The 20,475-nt window shown below is 47.5% G+C and overlaps 1 protein-coding gene across 1 annotated transcript in view; it reads left to right on the top strand.

Annotated features, from left to right (window-relative positions):
• Positions 1 to 20,475, top strand: part of CGREF1 (cell growth regulator with EF-hand domain 1) — a 34,206-nt gene that overhangs the window by 8,052 nt on the left and 5,679 nt on the right. The window contains exons 3-5 of the mRNA XM_073557760.1: positions 3,352 to 3,414; positions 18,402 to 18,472; positions 20,190 to 20,314. Of these exons, the coding sequence (XP_073413861.1) occupies positions 3,352 to 3,414; positions 18,402 to 18,472; positions 20,190 to 20,314 (259 nt within the window). The remainder of the gene's footprint in view (positions 1 to 3,351; positions 3,415 to 18,401; positions 18,473 to 20,189; positions 20,315 to 20,475) is intronic.

Raw genomic sequence — 20,475 nt, 5'->3', positions numbered from 1 at the left:
GAGGGCCCTGCCCGGTCAGGTCTGCTCTGGCTGATGAGGGACGTGCCCAGTGCAGTCTGCTTTGGCTGATGAGGGCCCTGCTCTGTCTTACTTCTGTGGGATATTTGTCTGTCTTCTGAGGTCAGGTCCAGGTTTTCTGCTATGGACTCAGCATATGTCTGCCCCAGCTTTAACTCCTTGGGGTTGTCTTGTCACATGTCTTGTTATGGAGGCTCTTGGATTTGGCTCAGATGGTGTTGATTTCTCCAACGGTTTTTCTCCTCAGTAGTGCTGGAGTCGCCGATGAGTGCAGTGATCGTGTGATTACTCTCCACTGAAATGCCACAGTAATGCATCAGATCAGACAGAGGGATCTGCTGATTACTGTGAGTGGGGAGCAGCTGGCACCTGTAGAGTGAGGGCCCATGTCACTTGGGGCCCTCATTTCTTGGCCCTGCCTCTAGTCTAGAGTGTTTGGCTTGTAGCAAGCAGCCAAGTGATCCAGAAAAACATCAGCCTCATTCCTGATGCTCCACCATAGAATCATAGAATCATAGAATCATAGAATCGTAGAGTTGGAAGGGACCTCCTGGGCCATCTGGTCCAACCCCCTGCTCAAAGCAGGATTCGCTAAATCATCCCAGTCAGATGTCTGTCCAGCCTCTGTTTGAAGACTTCCATTGAAGGAGAACTCACCACTTCTTGTGGCAGCCTGTTCCACTCATTGATCACTCTAACTGTCAAAAAGTTTTTTCTAATATCTAATCTGTGTCTCCTCCCATTCAGTTTCATCCCATTGCTTCTAGTCTTTCCTTGTGCAAATGAGAATAAAGTTGATCCTTCTACAATGTGACAGCCCTTTAGATATTTGTAGACAGCTATTAAGCCTCCTCTCAGTCTTCTCTTTTGCAAACTAAACATTCCCAAATCCTGCAACCTTTCCTCATAAGACAGGGTTTGCAGACCGGTCACCATTCTGGTCGCTCTTTTCTGAACTTGCTCCAGTTTGTTGATGTCTTTTTTAAAATGTGGTGCCCAAAACTGGACACAATATTCCAGATGAGGTCTGACCAAAGAGGAGTAGAGGGAAATAATGACTTCACGTGATCTAGACTGTATGCTTCTGTTAATACATCCTAGAATTGCATTTGCCTTTTTTGCTGCTGCATCACACTGTTGACTCATATTCAGTCTGTGATCTATTAGTATACCCAAGTCATAGAATCATAGAATCATAGAATCGTAGAGTTGGAAGGGACCTCCTGGGCCATCTGGTCCAACCCCCTGCTCAAAGCAGGATTCGCTAAATCATCCCAGTCAGATGTCTGTCCAGCCTCTGTTTGAAGACTTCCATTGAAGGAGAACTCACCACTTCTTGTGGCAGCCTGTTCCACTCATTGATCACTCTAACTGTCAAAAAGTTTTTTCTAATATCTAATCTGTGTCTCCTCCCATTCAGTTTCATCCCATTGCTTCTAGTCTTTCCTTGTGCAAATGAGAATAAAGTTGATCCTTCTACAATGTGACAGCCCTTTAGATATTTGTAGACAGCTATTAAGTCTCCTCTCAGTCTTCTCTTTTGCAAACTAAACATTCCCAAATCCTGCAACCTTTCCTCATAAGACAGGGTTTGCAGACCGGTCACCATTCTGGTCGCTCTTTTCTGAACTTGCTCCAGTTTGTTAATGTCTTTTTTAAAATGTGGTGCCCAAAACTGGACACAATATTCCAGATGAGGTCTGACCAAAGAGGAGTAGAGGGAAATAATGACTTCACGTGATCTAGACTGTATGCTTCTGTTAATACATCCTAGAATTGCATTTGCCTTTTTTGCTGCTGCATCACACTGTTGACTCATATTCAGTCTGTGATCTATTAGTATACCCAAGTCTTTTTCACATGTGCTGTCACTTAGCCCTATTCCTCCCATTCTGTATATGCTTTTTTCATTTTTATTGCCCAGATGTAGTACTTTGCATTTCTCCCTGTTAAAAACCATTGTGTTAGTTGCTGCCCACTTCTCCAGTTTATTTAAATCTTTTTGAATCCTCTCTCTCTCTTCTCTAGTATTAGCTATCCCTCCTAGCTTTGTGTCATCAGCAAATTTAATCAGTTTACCCTCAATTCCTTCATCTAAATCGTTGATAAAGATGTTGAACAATACAGGGCCCAGGACAGAGCCCTGTGGTACCCCACTTGAGACATTCTTCCAACTGGATGTGTAGCCATTTACGACCACTCTTTGGGTCCGATCACTAAGCCAGTTATGAATCCACCTGACAGTTGCCTTGTCCATTCCATACTTAGTCATTTTTTCAATAAGGATTGTATGAGAGACTTTGTCAAATGCTTTGCTGATGTCAAGATATACTATATCTACAGCATTTCCTTGATCCACCCAATCAGTGATACCGTCATAGAAGGAAATTAAGTTAGTCTGACATGACTTATTAGTTACAAACCCATGCTGACTCTGTTTAATCACTTCATTCTTATCCAGGTATTGACATACATGTTGTTTAATAATTTGTTCAAAGATCTTTCCTGGTATAGAAGTCAGACTCACCGGCCTATAGTTGCTTGGGTCCACCTTCTTCCCCTTTTTGAAGATAGGAACAACATTTGCTCTTCTCCAGTCTTCTGGCACTTCTCCTGTTCTCCAAGAATTTTCAAAGATTATGGAGAGGGGTTCAAAAATTTCTTCTGCTATCTCCTTCAGTACTCTGGGGTGTAATTCATCTGGACCTGGAGACTTGAATTCATTTAGGTTAGCTAAGTGTTTCCTCACTATCTTTCTGTTTATAGATATCCTGGATTCTTCTATTCCCTTAATAGGACAGTGAATAACAGTTGATGTTACATTTCCTTTCTGAGAGAAAACAGATGCAAAATAGGAATTTAAAAGTTCAGCCTTCTCAACATCCTGTCTTACCATTTCATCATTTTCATCCTGTAAAAATCCTATAGCATCTTTGACTTTTCTTTTACTTTTGACATATCCCCAAAATCCTTTATTATTGCTTTTGACATCTCTTGCAAGCCTCAATTCATTGTCAGCTTTAGATAATCTGATTTGTGCCCTGCAGGTTCTGCAGACCGCATTATATTCTTCTTTAGATATGCCTCCCTCTTTCCATTTTATAAACATTTTTTTCTTCCTTTTTAGCATGTGCTTAAGTTCTGTGTTTATCCATCCTGGTTTCCTTAAATGCTTCCTATTCTTCCCTCTGTTCGGAATTGTTAACAACTGTGCTTTGAGAATTTCATTTTTCAAGATTTCCCATCCTTCCTGGACATTTTTGTCTTTAAGGATATCCAGCCTCTGTACATTCACCGATCTCCTCTTATTTAATCTCCACTGTTTATTCCCAGGTCCGGACCATCTGACAACATCGACCTAGCCAACCCATTCACCCTGGGAGAAGAACAGCTCAGGTGATGGACATTTCTTTGTGGTTCTTGTGTGACCTAGTATTATGGAGGCAGCAGATATTTGTCTGCAGTCCCCGAGGGCAGGAGACATCACGCAACATCATAGAGATCATTCTACAATGATAGAAAAGTCTACACGCCCCTGTAATATCCCAGGCATTATCCTGTAAATAATCCTCCAAGAAGAAACCTTCCAGGACTGTTCACCCTTTACTGTCACCATAATCTGTACAAACCCTGAGGGAAACAAAGTGAAATCTTTTTTGTTGGAAAAATAAAAATAAAGCAGTAAAATCATGTGGTTGCACAAATTTGCACACTCGCACACTGATGCTTTGTTGCAGTCCCCTGTGAGTTTCTGGCAGGGCTGCCACCAGAAATTTCAGGGCTCCATACTGGTAAAATTTTCGGGGCCCCCTTGAGACTCCGCCCAGGCTCCACCCCAGCCCCGCCTCCACCCCTCGAATTGTCCAAAGTCCCACCGCTCTCTCTTGGAAATGCTCCACTTCTCACCAATCACACATTAACAGTTCCCATCACCAGATCACACATATAGCCGGCAGCTTTTGTTTTGGTCAAAAGATTTTTTAAGCCGCCACCATAACATGGTAGCAAAAAAGGAAGCACACTGTAGTGCCAAACCATGCAAACATGGAAAATGAATAATGAATTGCATTACTGCATTAGAAGTATGAAAAATTGAGAAAGTTTAGTGCATAAAATGGCCAAGATATGCGTACCTGGAAGCCACGTTAAGGCATTTCTCGTTTTCCAGGTCCCTATTCTATGCCAATCCTCACTAAGACTGTAGTCTCCATCTGAATGGGAGCCTATGGTAAATCCCGTGTTAGGACTGAAGTCTATATCTCTGTGGAGGGGAAATGGCCCTGGTTTGATTAAAAACGCCTGCAGTGAGGATTGGCATAGAATAGGAACCTGGAAAACGAGAAATGCCTTAACGTGGCTTCCAGGTACACATAACTTGGCCATTTTATGCGCTAAACTTTCTCACTTTTTCATACTTCTAATGCAGTAATGCAATTCATTATTCATTTTTCATGTTTGCATGGTTTGGCGCTACAGTGTGCTTCTTGCTTGAATGTATATGAGTTGGTGACTCTAGGTTAAGCACCTGTTCACACTATGCTTATGCTTGGATGTGACGGTCAGTTTTTGAAATTTATTACCATAACACGGTAGACTCTTTTGGCCGTGCCCTAATCTACTGTAATCTATTAAATATTTGTTAAAATATGTGATACAATTTAGGTATATTTTTATTTTTCAATTTTTAAAATGACCAATATCATCCCATACAAGGGAAAAATACCACTGCACCATGTCCAGACCACATAGTGACCTATAATACCACACAGAAGGAACAAATACCGCCAGACCATGACCAGACCACATATTACCACCACAGTGACCGAATAATATCACATACAAGGAACAAATACCACCGCACCATGACCAGACCACATATTACCAACATAGTGACCAAATACTACAATACTGATCAGTAATAAAAAAACACGATATTATCACCATAAGTGCCATTATACACAGGAGATCTGTACTTAGTATGCAGTGTCTGTGTATAGGTAATACAGTGATCAATGACATTATACGCAGGGCCTCTATACAGTGTATAGTGTCAGTGTATAGGTGACACACTAACTCACCAGTGACGTCTCTAGGTGAAGTCCTTCATCTTTGTTTTTCATATTTCATCCAGCACAGACCGCCATCACGTCTTCCAGCCAGGGCTCGTCTCTGCAGGAAATAACACAGTTACGTAGAGCTCCGCTTGCAGAACACATTACTTATTTTTCCCAACTTCTACATTACACCACATGAAGAAAAAAAGGCAACACAGTGTCGCTCTACACAGTAACAGTACGGCCCCCCCATTTAAAACAGTATACTTAAAAAATAAAGTAAATACATCACTACAGTAATAATATCCCTTAATTAGACCCTGTGGTAATAATATCCCCCATCCTGGCCCCCGTGTGCCTCATTCCTGGCTTCAGCCATACGTTCTCCCATCCCACCATAATGAGTATGCATTGTGCCCCATACGATCTCTCCATCCTGCCCCATGATCCTGCATGATCTGTCTCCAACCCTGCCCCATCTGTCTCCGATCCTGCCCCCAGTGTCTCCAGTCATGCCCCCATGTCTTTGATCCTACCCCCTGTGTCTCCAATCATGCCCCGTGTCTCCAATCATGCCCCGTATCTCATTCTGCCCCTTCCCGTGTCTCACTGTCACATTCCGCCCCCATCGTGTCCAGCATTCTGCCCCCATCATGACCAGCAATCTGCCCCATCGTCACCAGCATTCTGCCCCATCGACACCAGCATTCTGCCGCAACGTGTCCAGCATTCTGCAGCAACGTGGCCAGCATTATGCCCCCATCGTGGCCAGCATTATGCCCCCATCGTGGCCAGCATTCTGCCCCCATCGTGCCCAGCATTCTGCCCCCATCATGCCCAGCATTCTTCCCCCATCGTCACCAGCATTCTGCCCCATCGTCACCAACATTCTGCCCCATCGTGTCCAGCATTCTGCCCCATCATCACCAACATTCTGCCCCCCGTGTACGGCGCCCTCTTCAGCTCACCACAGAATGCGGGGACATCTCCTGTGTACAGCGCCCTCCTCAGGTCACCACAGATTGCGGGGACACCTCCTGTGTACGGCGCCCTCTTCAGGACACCACAGATTGTGGGGACATCTCCTGTGTATGGCGTCCTCTTCAGGACACCACAGATTGCGGGGACATCTCCTGTGTACAGCGTCCTCTTCAGGACACCACAGATTGCGGGGACATCTCCTGTGTACGGCGCCCTCTTCAGGATACGACAGATTGCGGGGACATTTCCTGTGTACAGCGTCCTCTTCAGGTCACCACAAATTGCGGGGGCATCTCCTGTGTACAGCGTCCTCTTCAGGTCACCACAGATTGCGGGGACATCTCCGGTGTACGGCGTCCTCTTCAGGAGACCACAGATTGCGGGGGCATCTCTTGTGTACAGCATCTATTCAGGTGTCTCCACAGACTGCGGGAACATCTTCTGTGTACAGCGCCCTCTTCAGGACACCAGAGATTGCGGGGGCATCTCCTGTGTACGGCGTCCTCTTCAGGACACCACAGATTGCGGGGACATCTCCTGTGTACAGCGTCCTCTTCAGGTCACCACAGATTGCGGGGGCATTTCCTGTGTACGGCGTCCTCTTCAGGTCACCACAGATTGCGGGGGCATTTCCTGTGTACGGTGCCCTCTTCAGGTCACCACAGATTGCGGGGGCATCTCCTGTGTACAGCGTCCTCTTCAGGTCACCACAGATTGCGGGGGCATTTCCTGTGTACGGTGCCCTCTTCAGGTCACCACAGATTGCGGGGACATCTCCTGTGTACGGCGTCCTCTTCAGGAGACCACAGATTGCGGGGGCATCTCTTGTGTACAGCATCTATTCAGGTGTCTCCACAGACTGCGGGAACATCTTCTGTGTACAGCGCCCTCTTCAGGACACCAGAGATTGCGGGGGTATCTCCTGTGTACGGCGCCCTCTTCAGGACACCACAGATTGCGGGGACATATCCCGTGTACAGCGTCCTCTTCAGGACACCACAGATTGCGGGGACATCTCCTGTGTACAGCTCCCTGTTCAGGTCACCACAGATTGCGGGGACTTCTCCTGTGTATGGCGCCCTCTTCAGGTCACCACAGATTGCGGGGACATCTCCGGTGTACGGCGTCCTCTTCAGGAGACCACAGATTGCGGGGGCATCTCTTGTGTACAGCATCTATTCAGGTGTCTCCACAGACTGCGGGAACATCTTCTGTGTACAGCGCCCTCTTCAGGACACCAGAGATTGCGGGGGTATCTCCTGTGTACGGCGCCCTCTTCAGGACACCACAGATTGCGGGGACATATCCCGTGTACAGCGTCCTCTTCAGGACACCACAGATTGCGGGGACATCTCCTGTGTACAGCTCCCTGTTCAGGTCACCACAGATTGCGGGGACTTCTCCTGTGTATGGCGCCCTCTTCAGGACACCACAGATTGCGGGGACTTCTCCTGTGTATGGCGCCCTCTTCAGGACACCACAGATTGCGGGGACTTCTCCTGTGTATGGCGTCCTCTTCAGGTCCCCACAGATTGCGGGGACTTCTCCTGTGTATGGCGCCCTCTTCAGGACACCACAGATTGCGGGGGCATCTCCTGTGTACAGCATCCTCTTCAGGTCCCCACAGATTGCGGGGACATGTCCCGTGTACAGCGTCCTCTTCAGGTCACCACAGATTGCAGGGACATCTCCTGTGTACGGCGCTCTCTTCAGGACACCACAGATTGCAGGGACATCTCCTGTGTATGGCGCCCTCTTCAGGACACCACAGATTGCAGGGACATCTCCTGTGTACGGCGCTCTCTTCAGGTCACCACAGATTGCGGGGACCTCTCCTGTGTACGTGCCCTCTTCAGGTCACCACAGATTGCGGGGACATCTCCTGTGTACAGCGCTCTCTTCAGGTCACCACAGATTGTGGGGACATCTCCTGTGTACGGCGCCCTCTTCAGGACACCACAGATTGCGGGGACATCTCCTGTGTACGGCGCCCTCTTCAGGACACCACAGATTGCGGGGACATCTCCTGTGTACGGCGCCCTCTTCAGCACACCGCAGATTGCGGGGACATCTCCTGTGTACGGCGCCCTCTTCAGGACAACACAGATTGTGGGGACATCTCCTGTGTATGGTGCCCGCTTCAGGTCACCACAGATTGCGGGGACATCTGTGTAAAGCGCCCTCTACAGGACACCACAGATTGCAGGGACATCTCCTGTGTACAGCGCCCTCTTCAGGTCACGACAGATTGCGGGGACATCTCCTGTGTACACGTCCTTTTCAGGTCACCACAGATTGCAGGGACATCTCCTGTGTACAGCACCCTCTCCAGGTCACCACAGATTGCGGGGACATCTCCTGTGTATGGCGCCCTCTTCAGGACACCACAGATTGTGGGACATCTCCTGTGTACGGCGCCCTCTTCAGGACACCACAGATTGCGGGGACATCTCCTGTGTACAGCTCCCTGTTCAGGTCACCACAGATTCTGGGGACATCTCCGGTGTACAGCGTTGTTATGATTGGGTCACCGAGGAGGAAAGCAAGACCAAGCTGAGCCACAGAAAACCAGAGAGGTTGGTAACTAAGAGTATTGCAGACCCCTGATCCTATCCACACAACTAGCAGTAGCCGTGGAGCGTGCCTACGATGATCCTAGACGCCTCGACACAGCCGGAGAACTAAATAAGCCTAAAGCAAGAAAGAGGAAATCTAAACTGCCCCAGAGCAGACCCCAAAGGAATAGACAGCCCCCAAACATATATTGTCGGTGAGACATGATGAAAACACAAATGCAGGTAGGAATATAGACTGAGCAAATGATGGGGCCCACACTGAATAGACAGGACAGGAAAGGAAAGACACTGTCTGCAATCACACAGAAAACCCTGCAAAAAATGCCCAACACGTCTGATAGAAAAAACACTGAAGTCAATAAAATTCACCCACTATATCAGCTCTCTGGTATATTCTGAACGCAGAGCAAAAAGAGGCCAATCTAATAAGGGACAAAAACAAACTGGCACAAGCAGTAACATATGGATGGAAATTCAGCACAGCCCCAGCCGGAGCTGGGTGTCCACACAAAACTGAAATAGACAAAACCAGATCAAATGTGAAGAAAAGCAAAAGAACACTTAGCTGAGCATACAGGGACTGAGCTGGAAACTAAGACCTCAGGAGGCAGGAAAAAATCACCAGCAGGGATAGAGGGAGTCGGCTGTCTTAAAGGGGTTGTCCGGGCTTTTCACATAATCTCAGTACATATCTGGGCTGCAGAATTATGACAATAAGTAATTTCCTTTCTGTCAGTAGTTTGCACGGTTTTCTAGACATTCTGAACAGAACGTCCAAGGTGGGGTGTGTTATGGCATTGAAATGAGAACTAGTCATAACCTCCTACTCTACTCCAAACATGCCCTCTATAGCAACAACCCCACCCTCCATAGCTACAGGCCCTCCCCGTCCACATGAAGAAGCCCTCATCACACAGTAACAAATCCTCCCCCTCCAGCAGCCTCAGTGCAGAGAGCAGCTGCTCCTCCCCCAGACACACGCTGAACAGTGATCTATGGAAAGTGAAACCAGTGAGGAGCGAAAATCGTCCTGTATTCTGGGACAGGCTGCTCCCATCAGTATTTGTGTCATCAGAGACACAGTGCTCACACATACACTGCACCAAATCTGCTGCTGTGTGAAGACATCAGTGACACAGAGCATTCACACAGCAGAGGCTTTGTCACACAACAGATTACATCAGTGACGGCCATCCCCTGTGCAGATTAGAAGCTGCAGATCCCCATCACTGGCCATCACACAGTCTGTTCTCACTGCTGCCAGCAGCCTGGGACAGTGAGGGAAGGAATCACTGATAATGAGTTATGTATTGTAATCATGGAGTGGCCCAGAATACAGGACGATTTTCCCTCCTCACTAGTTTCACTTTCCATAATAATAATCTTTATATAGCGCCAACATATTCCGCAGCGCTTTACAGTTTAACAGTTTCAAAACACAAGTCATAAGTAACAACGTTATCAATACAATAATTAAAGTAAAATCAGCCGCCCCTGCTGGTGAGAGCTTACACTCTACAATGAGGTGGGGGAGATACAGAGGACAGGGGTGTATATACAATGGTGCATTTACAATGATGGTCCAGCCATCTTGAGAAGGTGGGGGACAGAGATAGTGAATGGGCTACATACTCACACTTGCACATAGAATGAGTGATTAGTGAACGTGATAGGCCGCTCTGAATAGATGTGCTTTGAGAGAGCGCCTAAAACTGTGCAAATTGTGGATAGTCCTAATTTCTTGGGGTAGAGCATTCCAGAGGATTGGGGCAGCGCAGGAAAAGTCTTGGAGTTGGGAGTGGGAGGTGCGGATTAGTGCAGAGGTTATTCGAAAGTCTTTTGAAGAGCGCAGCGGTCGGCTAGGCTCATAGACAGAAATGAGGGAGGAGATGTAGGGGGTGCTGCACTGTGGAGAGCTTTGTGGGTGAGAGCAAGTACTTTGAATTGGATCCTATAATGATTGGACAGCCAATGTAAGGACTGGCGAAGAGCGGGCGCATCCGAGTACCAATTAGCCAGGTAGATGACCCTGGCTGCTGCATTAAGTATGGACGGGAGAGGGGATAGTCGAGTAGCGGGGAGGCCAATTAATAGAGCATTGCAGTAATCCAGGCGGGAGTGGATCAATGCTACAGTGAGGGTTTTTGTTGTTTCCATGGTGAGAAAAGGGCGAATTCTGGAGATGTTCTTTAGGTGTAGGCGGCAAGAGTGGGCAAGCAATTGTATATGGGATGTGAAGGAGAGATTGGTGTCAAACATAACACCCAGACAGCGTGCCTTCCATAGAACACTGTTCAGCGTGTGTCTGGGGGAGGAGCAGCTGCTCTATGCAGTGTGGCTGCTAGAGGGGGAGGATTTGTTACTGTGTGAGGAGGGCTGCTTCATGTGGACGGGGAGGGCCTGTAGCTATGGAGGGTGGGGTTCTTGGTACAGAGGGCATGTTTGGAGTAAAGTAGGAGGTTACGACTAGTTCTCATTTCAATGCCATAACACCCCCCCTTGGACGTTCTGTTCAGAATATCTAGAAAACCGTGCAAACTGTCATAATTCTGCAGCCCAGATACAGTGGGGCAAGAAAGTATTTAGTCAGTCAGCAATAGTGCAAGTTCCACCACTTAAAAAGATGAGAGGCGTCTGTAATTTACATCATAGGTAGACCTCAACTATGGGAGACAAACTGAGAAAAAAAAATCCAGAAAATCACATTGTCTGTTTTTTTTTTCCTTTTATTTGCATATTATGGTGGAAAATAAGTATTTGATCAGAAACAAAATTTCATCTCAATACTTTGTGATATATCCTTTGTTGGCAATGACAGAGGTCAAACGTTTTCTGTAAGTCTTCACAAGGTTGCCACACACTGTTGTTGGTATGTTGGCCCATTCCTCCATGCAGATCTCCTCTAGAGCAGTGATGTTTTTGGCTTTTCGCTTGGCAACACGGACTTTCAACTCCCTCCAAAGGTTTTCTATAGGGTTGAGATCTGGAGACTGGCTAGGCCACTCCAGGACCTTGAAATGCTTCTTACGAAGCCACTCCTTCATTGCCCTGGCGGTGTGCTTTGGATCATTGTCATGTTGAAAGACCCAGCCATGTTTCATCTTCAATGCCCTTGCTGATGGAAGGAGGTTTGCACTCAAAATCTCACGATACATGGCCCCATTCATTCTTTCATGTACCCGGATCAGTCGTCCTGGCCCCTTTGCAGAGAAACAGCCCCAAAGCATGATGTTTCCACCACCATGCTTTACAGTAGGTATGGTGTTGATGGATGCAACTCAGTATTCTTTTTCCTCCAAACACGACAAGTTGTGTTTCTACCAAACAGTTCCAGTTTGGTTTCATCAGACCATAGGACATTCTCCCAAAACTCCTCTGGATCATCCAAATGCTCTCTAGCAAACTTCAGACGGGCCCGGACGTGTACAGGCTTAAGCAGTGGGACACGTCTGGCACTGCAGGATCTGAGTCCATGGTGGCGTAGTGTGTTACTTATGGTAGGCCTTGTTACATTGGTCCCAGCTCTCTGCAGTTCATTCACTAGGTCCCCCCCGCGTGGTTCTGGGATTTTTGCTCACCGTTCTTGTGATCATTCTGACCCCACGGGGTGGGATTTTGCGTGGAGCACCAGATCGAGGGAGATTATCAGTGGTCTTGTATGTCTTCCATTTTCTAATTATTGCTCCCACAGTTGATTTCTTCACTCCAAGCTGGTTGGCTATTGCAGATTCAGTCTTCCCAGCCTGGTGCAGGGCTACAATTTTGTTTCTGGTGTCCTTTGACAGCTCTTTGGTCTTCACCATAGTGGAGTTTGGAGTCAGACTGTTTGAGGGTGTGCACAGGTGTCTTTTTATACTGATAACAAGTTTAAACAGGCGCCATTACTACAGGTAATGAGTGGAGGAAAGAGGAGACTCTTAAAGAAGAAGTTACAGGTCTGTGAGAGCCAGAAATCTCGATTGCTTGTTTCTGACCAAATACTTATTTTCCACCATAATATGCAAATAAAATGAAAAAAAAACAGACAATGTGATTTTCTGGATTTATTTTCTCAGTTTGTCTCCCATAGTTGAGGTCTACCTATGATGTAAATTACAGACGCCTCTTATCTTTTTAAGTGGTGGAACTTGCACTATTGCTGACTGACTAAATACTTTTTTTCCCCACTGTATGTACTGAGATTATGTGAAAAGCCCAGAAAACCCCTTTAAATACAGTCAGAAACTCCAGATCTCCAGTCATCCTCATTATCAGGTGGCAGGCCTCTGTTAATTAGATCAGCTCCATTACCTCCAGTAACCACCAGAGGGAGCCCGGAAAGAGAACTCGCGACCCCTCTGTCAATATAACCAGCTCCTCTACATTCACTAGTAACCAGAGGTAGGCCAGAAAGCGAATTCACAATAAAGCGTCCTCTCCAGGACACCACAGTACGGCGTCCTCTCCAGGACACCACAGATTGCGGGGACATCTCCTGTGTACAGTTCCCTGTTCAGGTCACCACAGATTCTGGGGACATCTCCGGTGTACAGCGTTGTTATGAATGGGTCACCGAGGAGGAAAGCAAGACCAAGCTGAGCCACAGAAAACCAGAGAGGTTGGTAACTAAGAGGATTGCAGACCCCTGATCTTATCCACACAATTAGCAGTAGCCGTGGAGTGTGCCTACGATGATCCTAGACGCCTCGACACAGCCGGAGAACTAAATAAGCCTAAAGCAAGAAAGGGGAAATCTAAACTGCCCCAGAGCAGACCCCAAAGGAATCGACAGCCCCCAAACATATATTGTCGGTGAGACATGATGAAAACACAAACGCAGGTAGGAAAACAGACTGCGCAAATGATGGGGCCCACACTGAATAGACAGTACAGGAAAGGAAAGACACTGTCTGCAATCACACAAAAAACCCTGCAAAAAGTCTAACACGTCTGATAGAAAAAACACTGAAGTCAATAAAATTCACCCACTATATCAGCACTCTGGTATATTCTGAACGCAGAGCAAAAAGAGGCCAATCTAATAAGGGACAAAAACAAACTGGCACAAGCAGTAACATAAGGATGGAAATTCAGCACAGCCCCAGCCGGAGCTGGCTGACCCACACAAAACTGAAATAGACAAAACCAGTTCAAGTGTGAAGAAAAGCAAAAGAACACTTAGCTGAGCATGCAGGGACTGAGCTGGAAACTAAGACCTCAGGAGGCAGGAAAAAATCACCAGCAGGGATAAAGGGAGTCGGCTGTCTTAAAGGGGTTGTCCGGGCTTTTCACATAATCTCAGTACATATCTGGGCTGCAGAATTATGACAATAAGTAATTTCCTTTCTGTCACTAGTTTGCACAGTTTTCTAGACATTCGGAACAGAACGTCCAAGGGGGGGGGGTTATGGCATTGAAATGAGAACTAGTCGTAACCTCCTACTCTACTCCAAACATGCCCTCTATAGCAACAACCCCACCCTCCATAGCTACAGGCCCTCCCTGTCCACATGAAGAAGCCCTCATCACACAGTAACAAATCCTCCCCCTCCAGCAGCCTCAGTGCAGAGAGCAGCTGCTCCTCCCCCAGACACACGCTGAACAGTGATCTATGGAAAGTGAAACCAGTGAGAAGGGAAAATCGTCCTGTATTCTGGGACAGGCTGCTCCCATCAGTATTTGTGTCATCAGAGACACAGTGCTCACACATACACTGCACCAAATCTGCTGCTGTGTGAAGACATCAGTGACACAGAGCATTCACACAGCAGAGGCTTTGTCACACAACAGATTACATCAGTGACGGCCATCCCCTGTGCAGATTAGAAGCTGCAGATCCCCATCACTGGCCATCACACAGTCTGTTCTCACTGCTGCCAGCAGCCTGGGACAGTGAGGGAAGGAATCACTGATAATGAGTTATGTATTGTAATCATGGAGTGGCCCAGAATACAGGACGATTTTCCCTCCTCACTAGTTTCTCTTTCCATAATAATAATAATAATAATCTGTATATAGCGCCAACATATTCCGCAGCGCTTTACAGTTTAACAGTTTCAAAACACAAGTCATAAGTAACAACGTTATCAATACAATAATTAAAGTAAAATAAGCCGCCCCTGCTGGTGAGAGCTTACACTCTACAATGAGGTGGGGAGATACAGAGGACAGGTGTGTATATACAATGGTGCATTTACAGTGATGGTCCAGCCATCTTGAGAAGGTGGGGGACAGAGATAGTGAATGGGCTACATACTCACACTTGCACATAGAATGAGTGATTAGTGAACGTGATAGGCCGCTCTGAATAGATGTGTTTTGAGAGAGCGCCTAAAACTGTGCAAATTGTGGATAGTCCTAATTTCTTGGGGTAGAGCATTCCAGAGGATTGGGGCAGCGCAGGAAAAGTCTTGGAGTCGGGAGTGGGAGGTGCGGATTAGTGCAGAGGTTAGTCGAAAGTCTTTTGCAGAGCGCAGCGGTCGGCTAGGCCTGATAGACAGAAATGAGGGAGGTGATGTAGGGGGGTGCCGCACTGTGGAGAGCTTTGTGGGTGAGAGCAAGTACTTTGAATTGGATCCTATAATGAATGGGCAGCCAATGTAAGGACTGGCGAAGAGCGGACGCGTCCGAGTACCAATTAACCAGGTAGATGACCCTGGCTGCTGCATTAAGTATGGACGGGAGAGGGAATAGTCGAGTAGCGGGGAGGCCAATTAATAGAGCATTGTAGTAATCCAGGCGGGAGTGGATCAATGCTACAGTGAGGGTTTTTGTTGTTTCCATGATGAGAAAAGGGCGAATTCTGGAGATGTTCTTTAGGTGTAGGCGGCAAGAGTGGGCAAGCGATTGTATATGGGATGTGAAGGAGAGATTGGTGTCAAACATAACACCCAGACAGCGTGCCTTCCATAGAACACTTTTCAGCGTGTGTCTGGGGGAGGAGCAGCTGCTCTCTGCAGTTTGGCTGCTAGAGGGGAAGGATTTGTTACTGTGTGAGGAGGGCTGCTTCATGTGGACGGGGAGGGCCTGTAGCTATGGAGGGTGGGGTTCTTGGTACAGAGGGCATGTTTGGAGTAAAGTAGGAGGTTACGACTAGTTCTCATTTCAATGCCATAACACCCCCCCTTGGACGTCCTGTTCAGAAATCTAGAAAACCGTGCAAACTAGTGACAGAAAGTAAATTACCTATTGTCATAATTCTGCAGCCCAGATATGTACTGAGATTATGTGAAAAGCCCGGAAAACCCCTTTAAATACAGTCAGAAACTCCAGATCTCCAGTCATCCTCCTCATTATCAGGTGGCAGGCCTCTGTTAATTAGATCAGCTCCATTACCTCCAGTAACCACCAGAGGGAGCCCGGAAAGAGAACTCGCGACCCCTCTGTCAATATAACCAGCTCCACTACATTCACTAGTAACCAGAGGTAGGCCAGAAAGCGAATTCACAATACAGCGTCCTCTCCAGGACACCACAGTACGGCGTCCTCTCCAGGACACCACAGATTGCGGGGACATCTCCTGTGTACAGTGTCCTCTTCAGGTCACCACAGATTGCAGGGACATCTCCTGTGTACAGCGCCCTCTTCAGGTCACTACAGATTGCGGGGACATCTCCTGTGTACGGCGCCTTCTTCAGGTCACCACAGATTGCAGGGACATCTCCTGTGTACGGCGTCCTCTTCAGGACACAACAGATTGCGGGGACATCTGTGTACAGCTCCCTGTTCAGGTCACCACAGATTGCAGGGACATCTGTGTACAGCGCCCTCTTCAGGTCACCACAGATTGCGGGGACATCTCCTGTGTACAGCGCCTTCTTCAGGTCACCACAGATTGCAGGGACATCTCCTGTGAACGGCGTCCTCTTCAGGACACAACAGATTGCGGGGATATCTGTGTACAGCTCCCTGTTCAGGTCACCACAGATTGCGGGGACATCTCCTGTGTATGGCGCTCTCTTCAGGTCACCACAGATTGCGGGGACCTCTCCTGTGTACGGTGCCCTCTTCAGGCCACCACAGATTGCGGGGACATCTCCTGTGTACAGCGCTCTCTTCAGGTCACCACAGATTGTGGGGACATCTCCTGTGTACGGCGCCCTCTTCAGGACACCACAGATTGCGGGGACATCTCCTGTGTACGGCGCCATCTTCAGGACACCACAGATTGCGGGGACATCTCCTGTGTACGGCGCCCTCTTCAGGACACCACAGATTGCGGGGACATCTGTGTACGGCGCCCTCTTCAGGACACCACAGATTGCAGGGACATCTCCTGTGTACAGCGCCCTCTTCAGGACACCACAGATTGCGGGGAAATCTCCTGTGTACGGCGCCCTCTTCAGGACACCACAGATTGTGGGGACATCTCCTGTGTATGGTGCCCTCTTCAGGTCACCACAGATTGCGGGGACATCTCCGGTGTATAACGCCTTCTTCAGGTCACCACAGATTTCGGGGGCATCTCCAGCGTACAGCGCCTTCTTCAGGTCACCACAGATTGTGGGGCCTCTCCTGTGTACGGCGTCCTCTTCAGGTCACCACAAATTGCTGGGGCATCTCTTGTGTCCAGCGCCCTCTTCAGGTCACCACAGATTGTGGGACCTCCCCTGTCTACAGCGCCCTCTTCAGGTCGCCACAGATTACCCCATGGTTCAGGTCTGGGCTCGGCCTCTCCATAACTTCCAACTTCTTCTGGTGACACTGTTCTCTTGGCGATTTTGAGGTTGCTTAGGGTCGTTGTAGCCTAGAGGTGAAATTCCTCCTCATCTTCAGCTTTTTAGATGAGGCCGGAAGGTGCTAATGTAAAATTGTCTGATATTTGTTCTGTCCATAATCCCCTCCCCTTTGGCTAAAGCCCCAGATCCAGCTTCCGAAAACCAGCCGAGACCACAATACTGCCACCACCATGCCTCACTGTGGGGATAGTGGTCTTCTGGTCATGATCGGTGTCAGCTTTGTGTCTTCTGGAATTACGGCCACAGAGGTCCTCCTCGCCCTCATCATACAGATCGCGTTTCTGCTTCTCGAGACTCTGGCAGAACATCGCCGGCCCGGAGGATTTATATGTAAGAAAAGGCTCTGTCTTCTCCCCGACCCCACAGGCCGCAGATATGGAGAATACTGGTCACAAGCCGAACACAACCAGGACTGGACAGAGATTCCTGCAGCTCCTCTAATGTTGCTGTCATCTCTTGCTGCCTCCAGGGATATTGTCTTCTTGTCTTTTCATAAGTTTTTGAAGTTACGTCCAGACCTTGGTGATGTCGCTGTGGTGCCAGATTTCAGCCCCTTCTTGGTGATGTCTTCACGGTGTCCCTGGTGGATCTGATGTCTGGGAAATGTTCTTGTCCCTTCTCATGACTGACAACTTTCCACACTGAGATCCTTTGCTGTGTTGTCAGCTTTTTACAGATCAGAAAATGCCAGGAAAATCCTCCTAGAGCAGCGACACTTTGTCTGGGGCTAATCAGAATCACTGTACATGACAATGGCTGAGCGCTGACTGTGAGGGAAAATGTGATAGTCTGACTCTGAACACAACCACAACCCCAGTTATAAGGGAATATGCACACTTATGCAACCGCATTATTGCCATTTTGTTATTTTTACTTCCCCTCACAATTATCATATTTCTCTTTGTTTCTCAGGGGATTTGTTCAGATTTTGGGTGACATTGAAGGAGAAAAATTCCTGAAATGATTGTTCTTCATATGATCTTTCACATGACAAAATCCCAGCATTACAGGGGTGTGCAGACTTTTTATATACTATGTACATTTTCTCTTCTCAGCATTTTGCACGGATATCTACAGGAGAAAGATCCCTTGGGAGAAAATGGCTCAAATATGAGCCGAGAGACAGGTGAGAATACGAGGGATTTCCATCACATCCCTCGTCAGATGATATATGGGGTCTCCTCCATTACCAGAGTCCCTGATATTGTCCTCATCCTCCACTCTCCTGATATATGGGGTCTCCTCCATTACCAGAGTCCCTGATATTGTCCTCATCCTCCGCTCTCCTGATATACGGGGTCTCCTCCATTACCAGAGTCCCTGATATTGTCCTCATCCTCCACTCTCCTGATATATGGGGTCTCCTCCATTACCAGAGTCCCTGACATTGTCCTCATCCTCCGCTCTCCTGATACACGGGGTCTCCTCCATTACCAGAGTTCCTGATATTGTCCTCATCCTCCGCTCTCCTGATATACGGCGTCTCCGCCATTACCAGAGTTCCTGACATTGTCCTCATCCTCCGCTCTCCTGATATACGGGGTCTCCTCCATTACCAGAGTCCCTGACATTGTCCTCATCCTCCGCTCTCCTGATATACGGGGTCTCCTCCATTACCAGAGTTCCTGACATTGCCCTCATCCTCCGCTCTCCTGGTATACGGGGTCTCCTCCATTACCGGAGTCCCTAATATTGTCCTAATCCTCTGCTCTCCTGATATATGGGGTCTCCTCCATTACCAGAGTCCCATGACATTGTCCTCATCCACCGCTCTCCTGATATACAGGGTCTCCTCCATTATCAGAGTCCCTGATATTGTTCTCATCCACAGCTCTCCTTATATACGGGATCTCCTATGTTGTCCATATGTCTGTTCATATGGTCCTTGGTTTGCTTGTAGTCCCTGATCATTGTCATCCTATGTTGTCCAGGTGTCCGTTAATATGGTCCTTGATTTGGTTGTAGTCCCTGATCTTTATAATCCTATGTTGTATCGGTGTCCGTTGATATGGTCCTTGGTTTGGTTGTAGTCCCTGATCGTTGTCATCCTATGTTGTCCAAGTGTCCGTTGATATGGTTCTTGGTTTGGTTGTAGTCCCTGATCTTTATAATCCTATGTTGTCCAAGTGTCCGTTGATATGGTCCTTGATTTGGTTGTAGTCCATGATCTTTGTCATCCTATGTTGTCCAGGTGTCCGTTGATATGGTTCTTGGTTTGGTTGTAGTCCCTGATCTTTATAATCCTATGTTGTCCAGGTGTCCGTTGATATGGTCCTTGATTTGGTTGTAGTCCATGATCTTTGTCATCCTATGTTGTCCAGGTGTCCGTTGATATGGTTCTTGGTTTGGTTGTAGTCCCTGATCTTTATAATCCTATGTTGTCCAGGTGTCTGTCGATATGGTCCTTGGTTTGGTTGTAGTCCGTGATCGTTGTCATCCTATGTTGTCCAGGTGTCTGCTGATATGGTCCTTGGTTTGGCTGTAGTACCTAATCGTTGTCATCCTATGTTGTCCAGGTGTCTGTTGATATGGTCCTTGGTTTGGTTGTAGTCCGTGATCGTTGTCATCCTATGTTGTCCAGGTGTCCGTTGATATGGTCCTTGGTTTGGTTGTAGTACCTGATCGTTGTCATCCTATGTTGTCCAGATGTCTGTTGATATGGTCCTTGGTTTGGTTGTAGTACCTGATCGTTGTCATCCTATGTTGTCCAGGTGTCTGTTGATATGGTCCTTGGTTTGGTTGTAGTACCTGATCGTTGTCATCTTATGTTGTCCAGGTGTCTGTTGATATGGTCCTTGGTTTAGTTGTAGTCTCTGATCATTTTCTTTTTCTTCTTTTCTCAGCCATCTTACATCTCTTTGTTCTCCATGACTATGACAAGAGTGGTCTTCTGGATGGTCTGGAGCTCATGCAGATGATATACGGGATCTTGACAAAAGGAATGCAGGAGAAAGCAGCTGAAGAGTCGGTAAATGTCTCCACCATATAGAAGTTGGGCTTAACATAGCGGCCTGGCATTCATGAGAAAAACTGAGTACACCCCTGAACTCCAAGGTTTTACCTATCAGTACATAATAGTAAAACATCTTATGCTTTAGATCTTGAATTGAGGTCAATACAACCTCAAGT

Source organism: Dendrobates tinctorius, unplaced genomic scaffold (genome assembly GCF_039654945.1).
Source record: "Dendrobates tinctorius isolate UK_male_01 unplaced genomic scaffold, ASM3965494v1 ptg000251l, whole genome shotgun sequence".
Lineage (NCBI taxonomy): Eukaryota > Metazoa > Chordata > Amphibia > Anura > Dendrobatidae > Dendrobates > Dendrobates tinctorius.
This window is presented reverse-complemented; position numbering and strand designations above follow the sequence as displayed.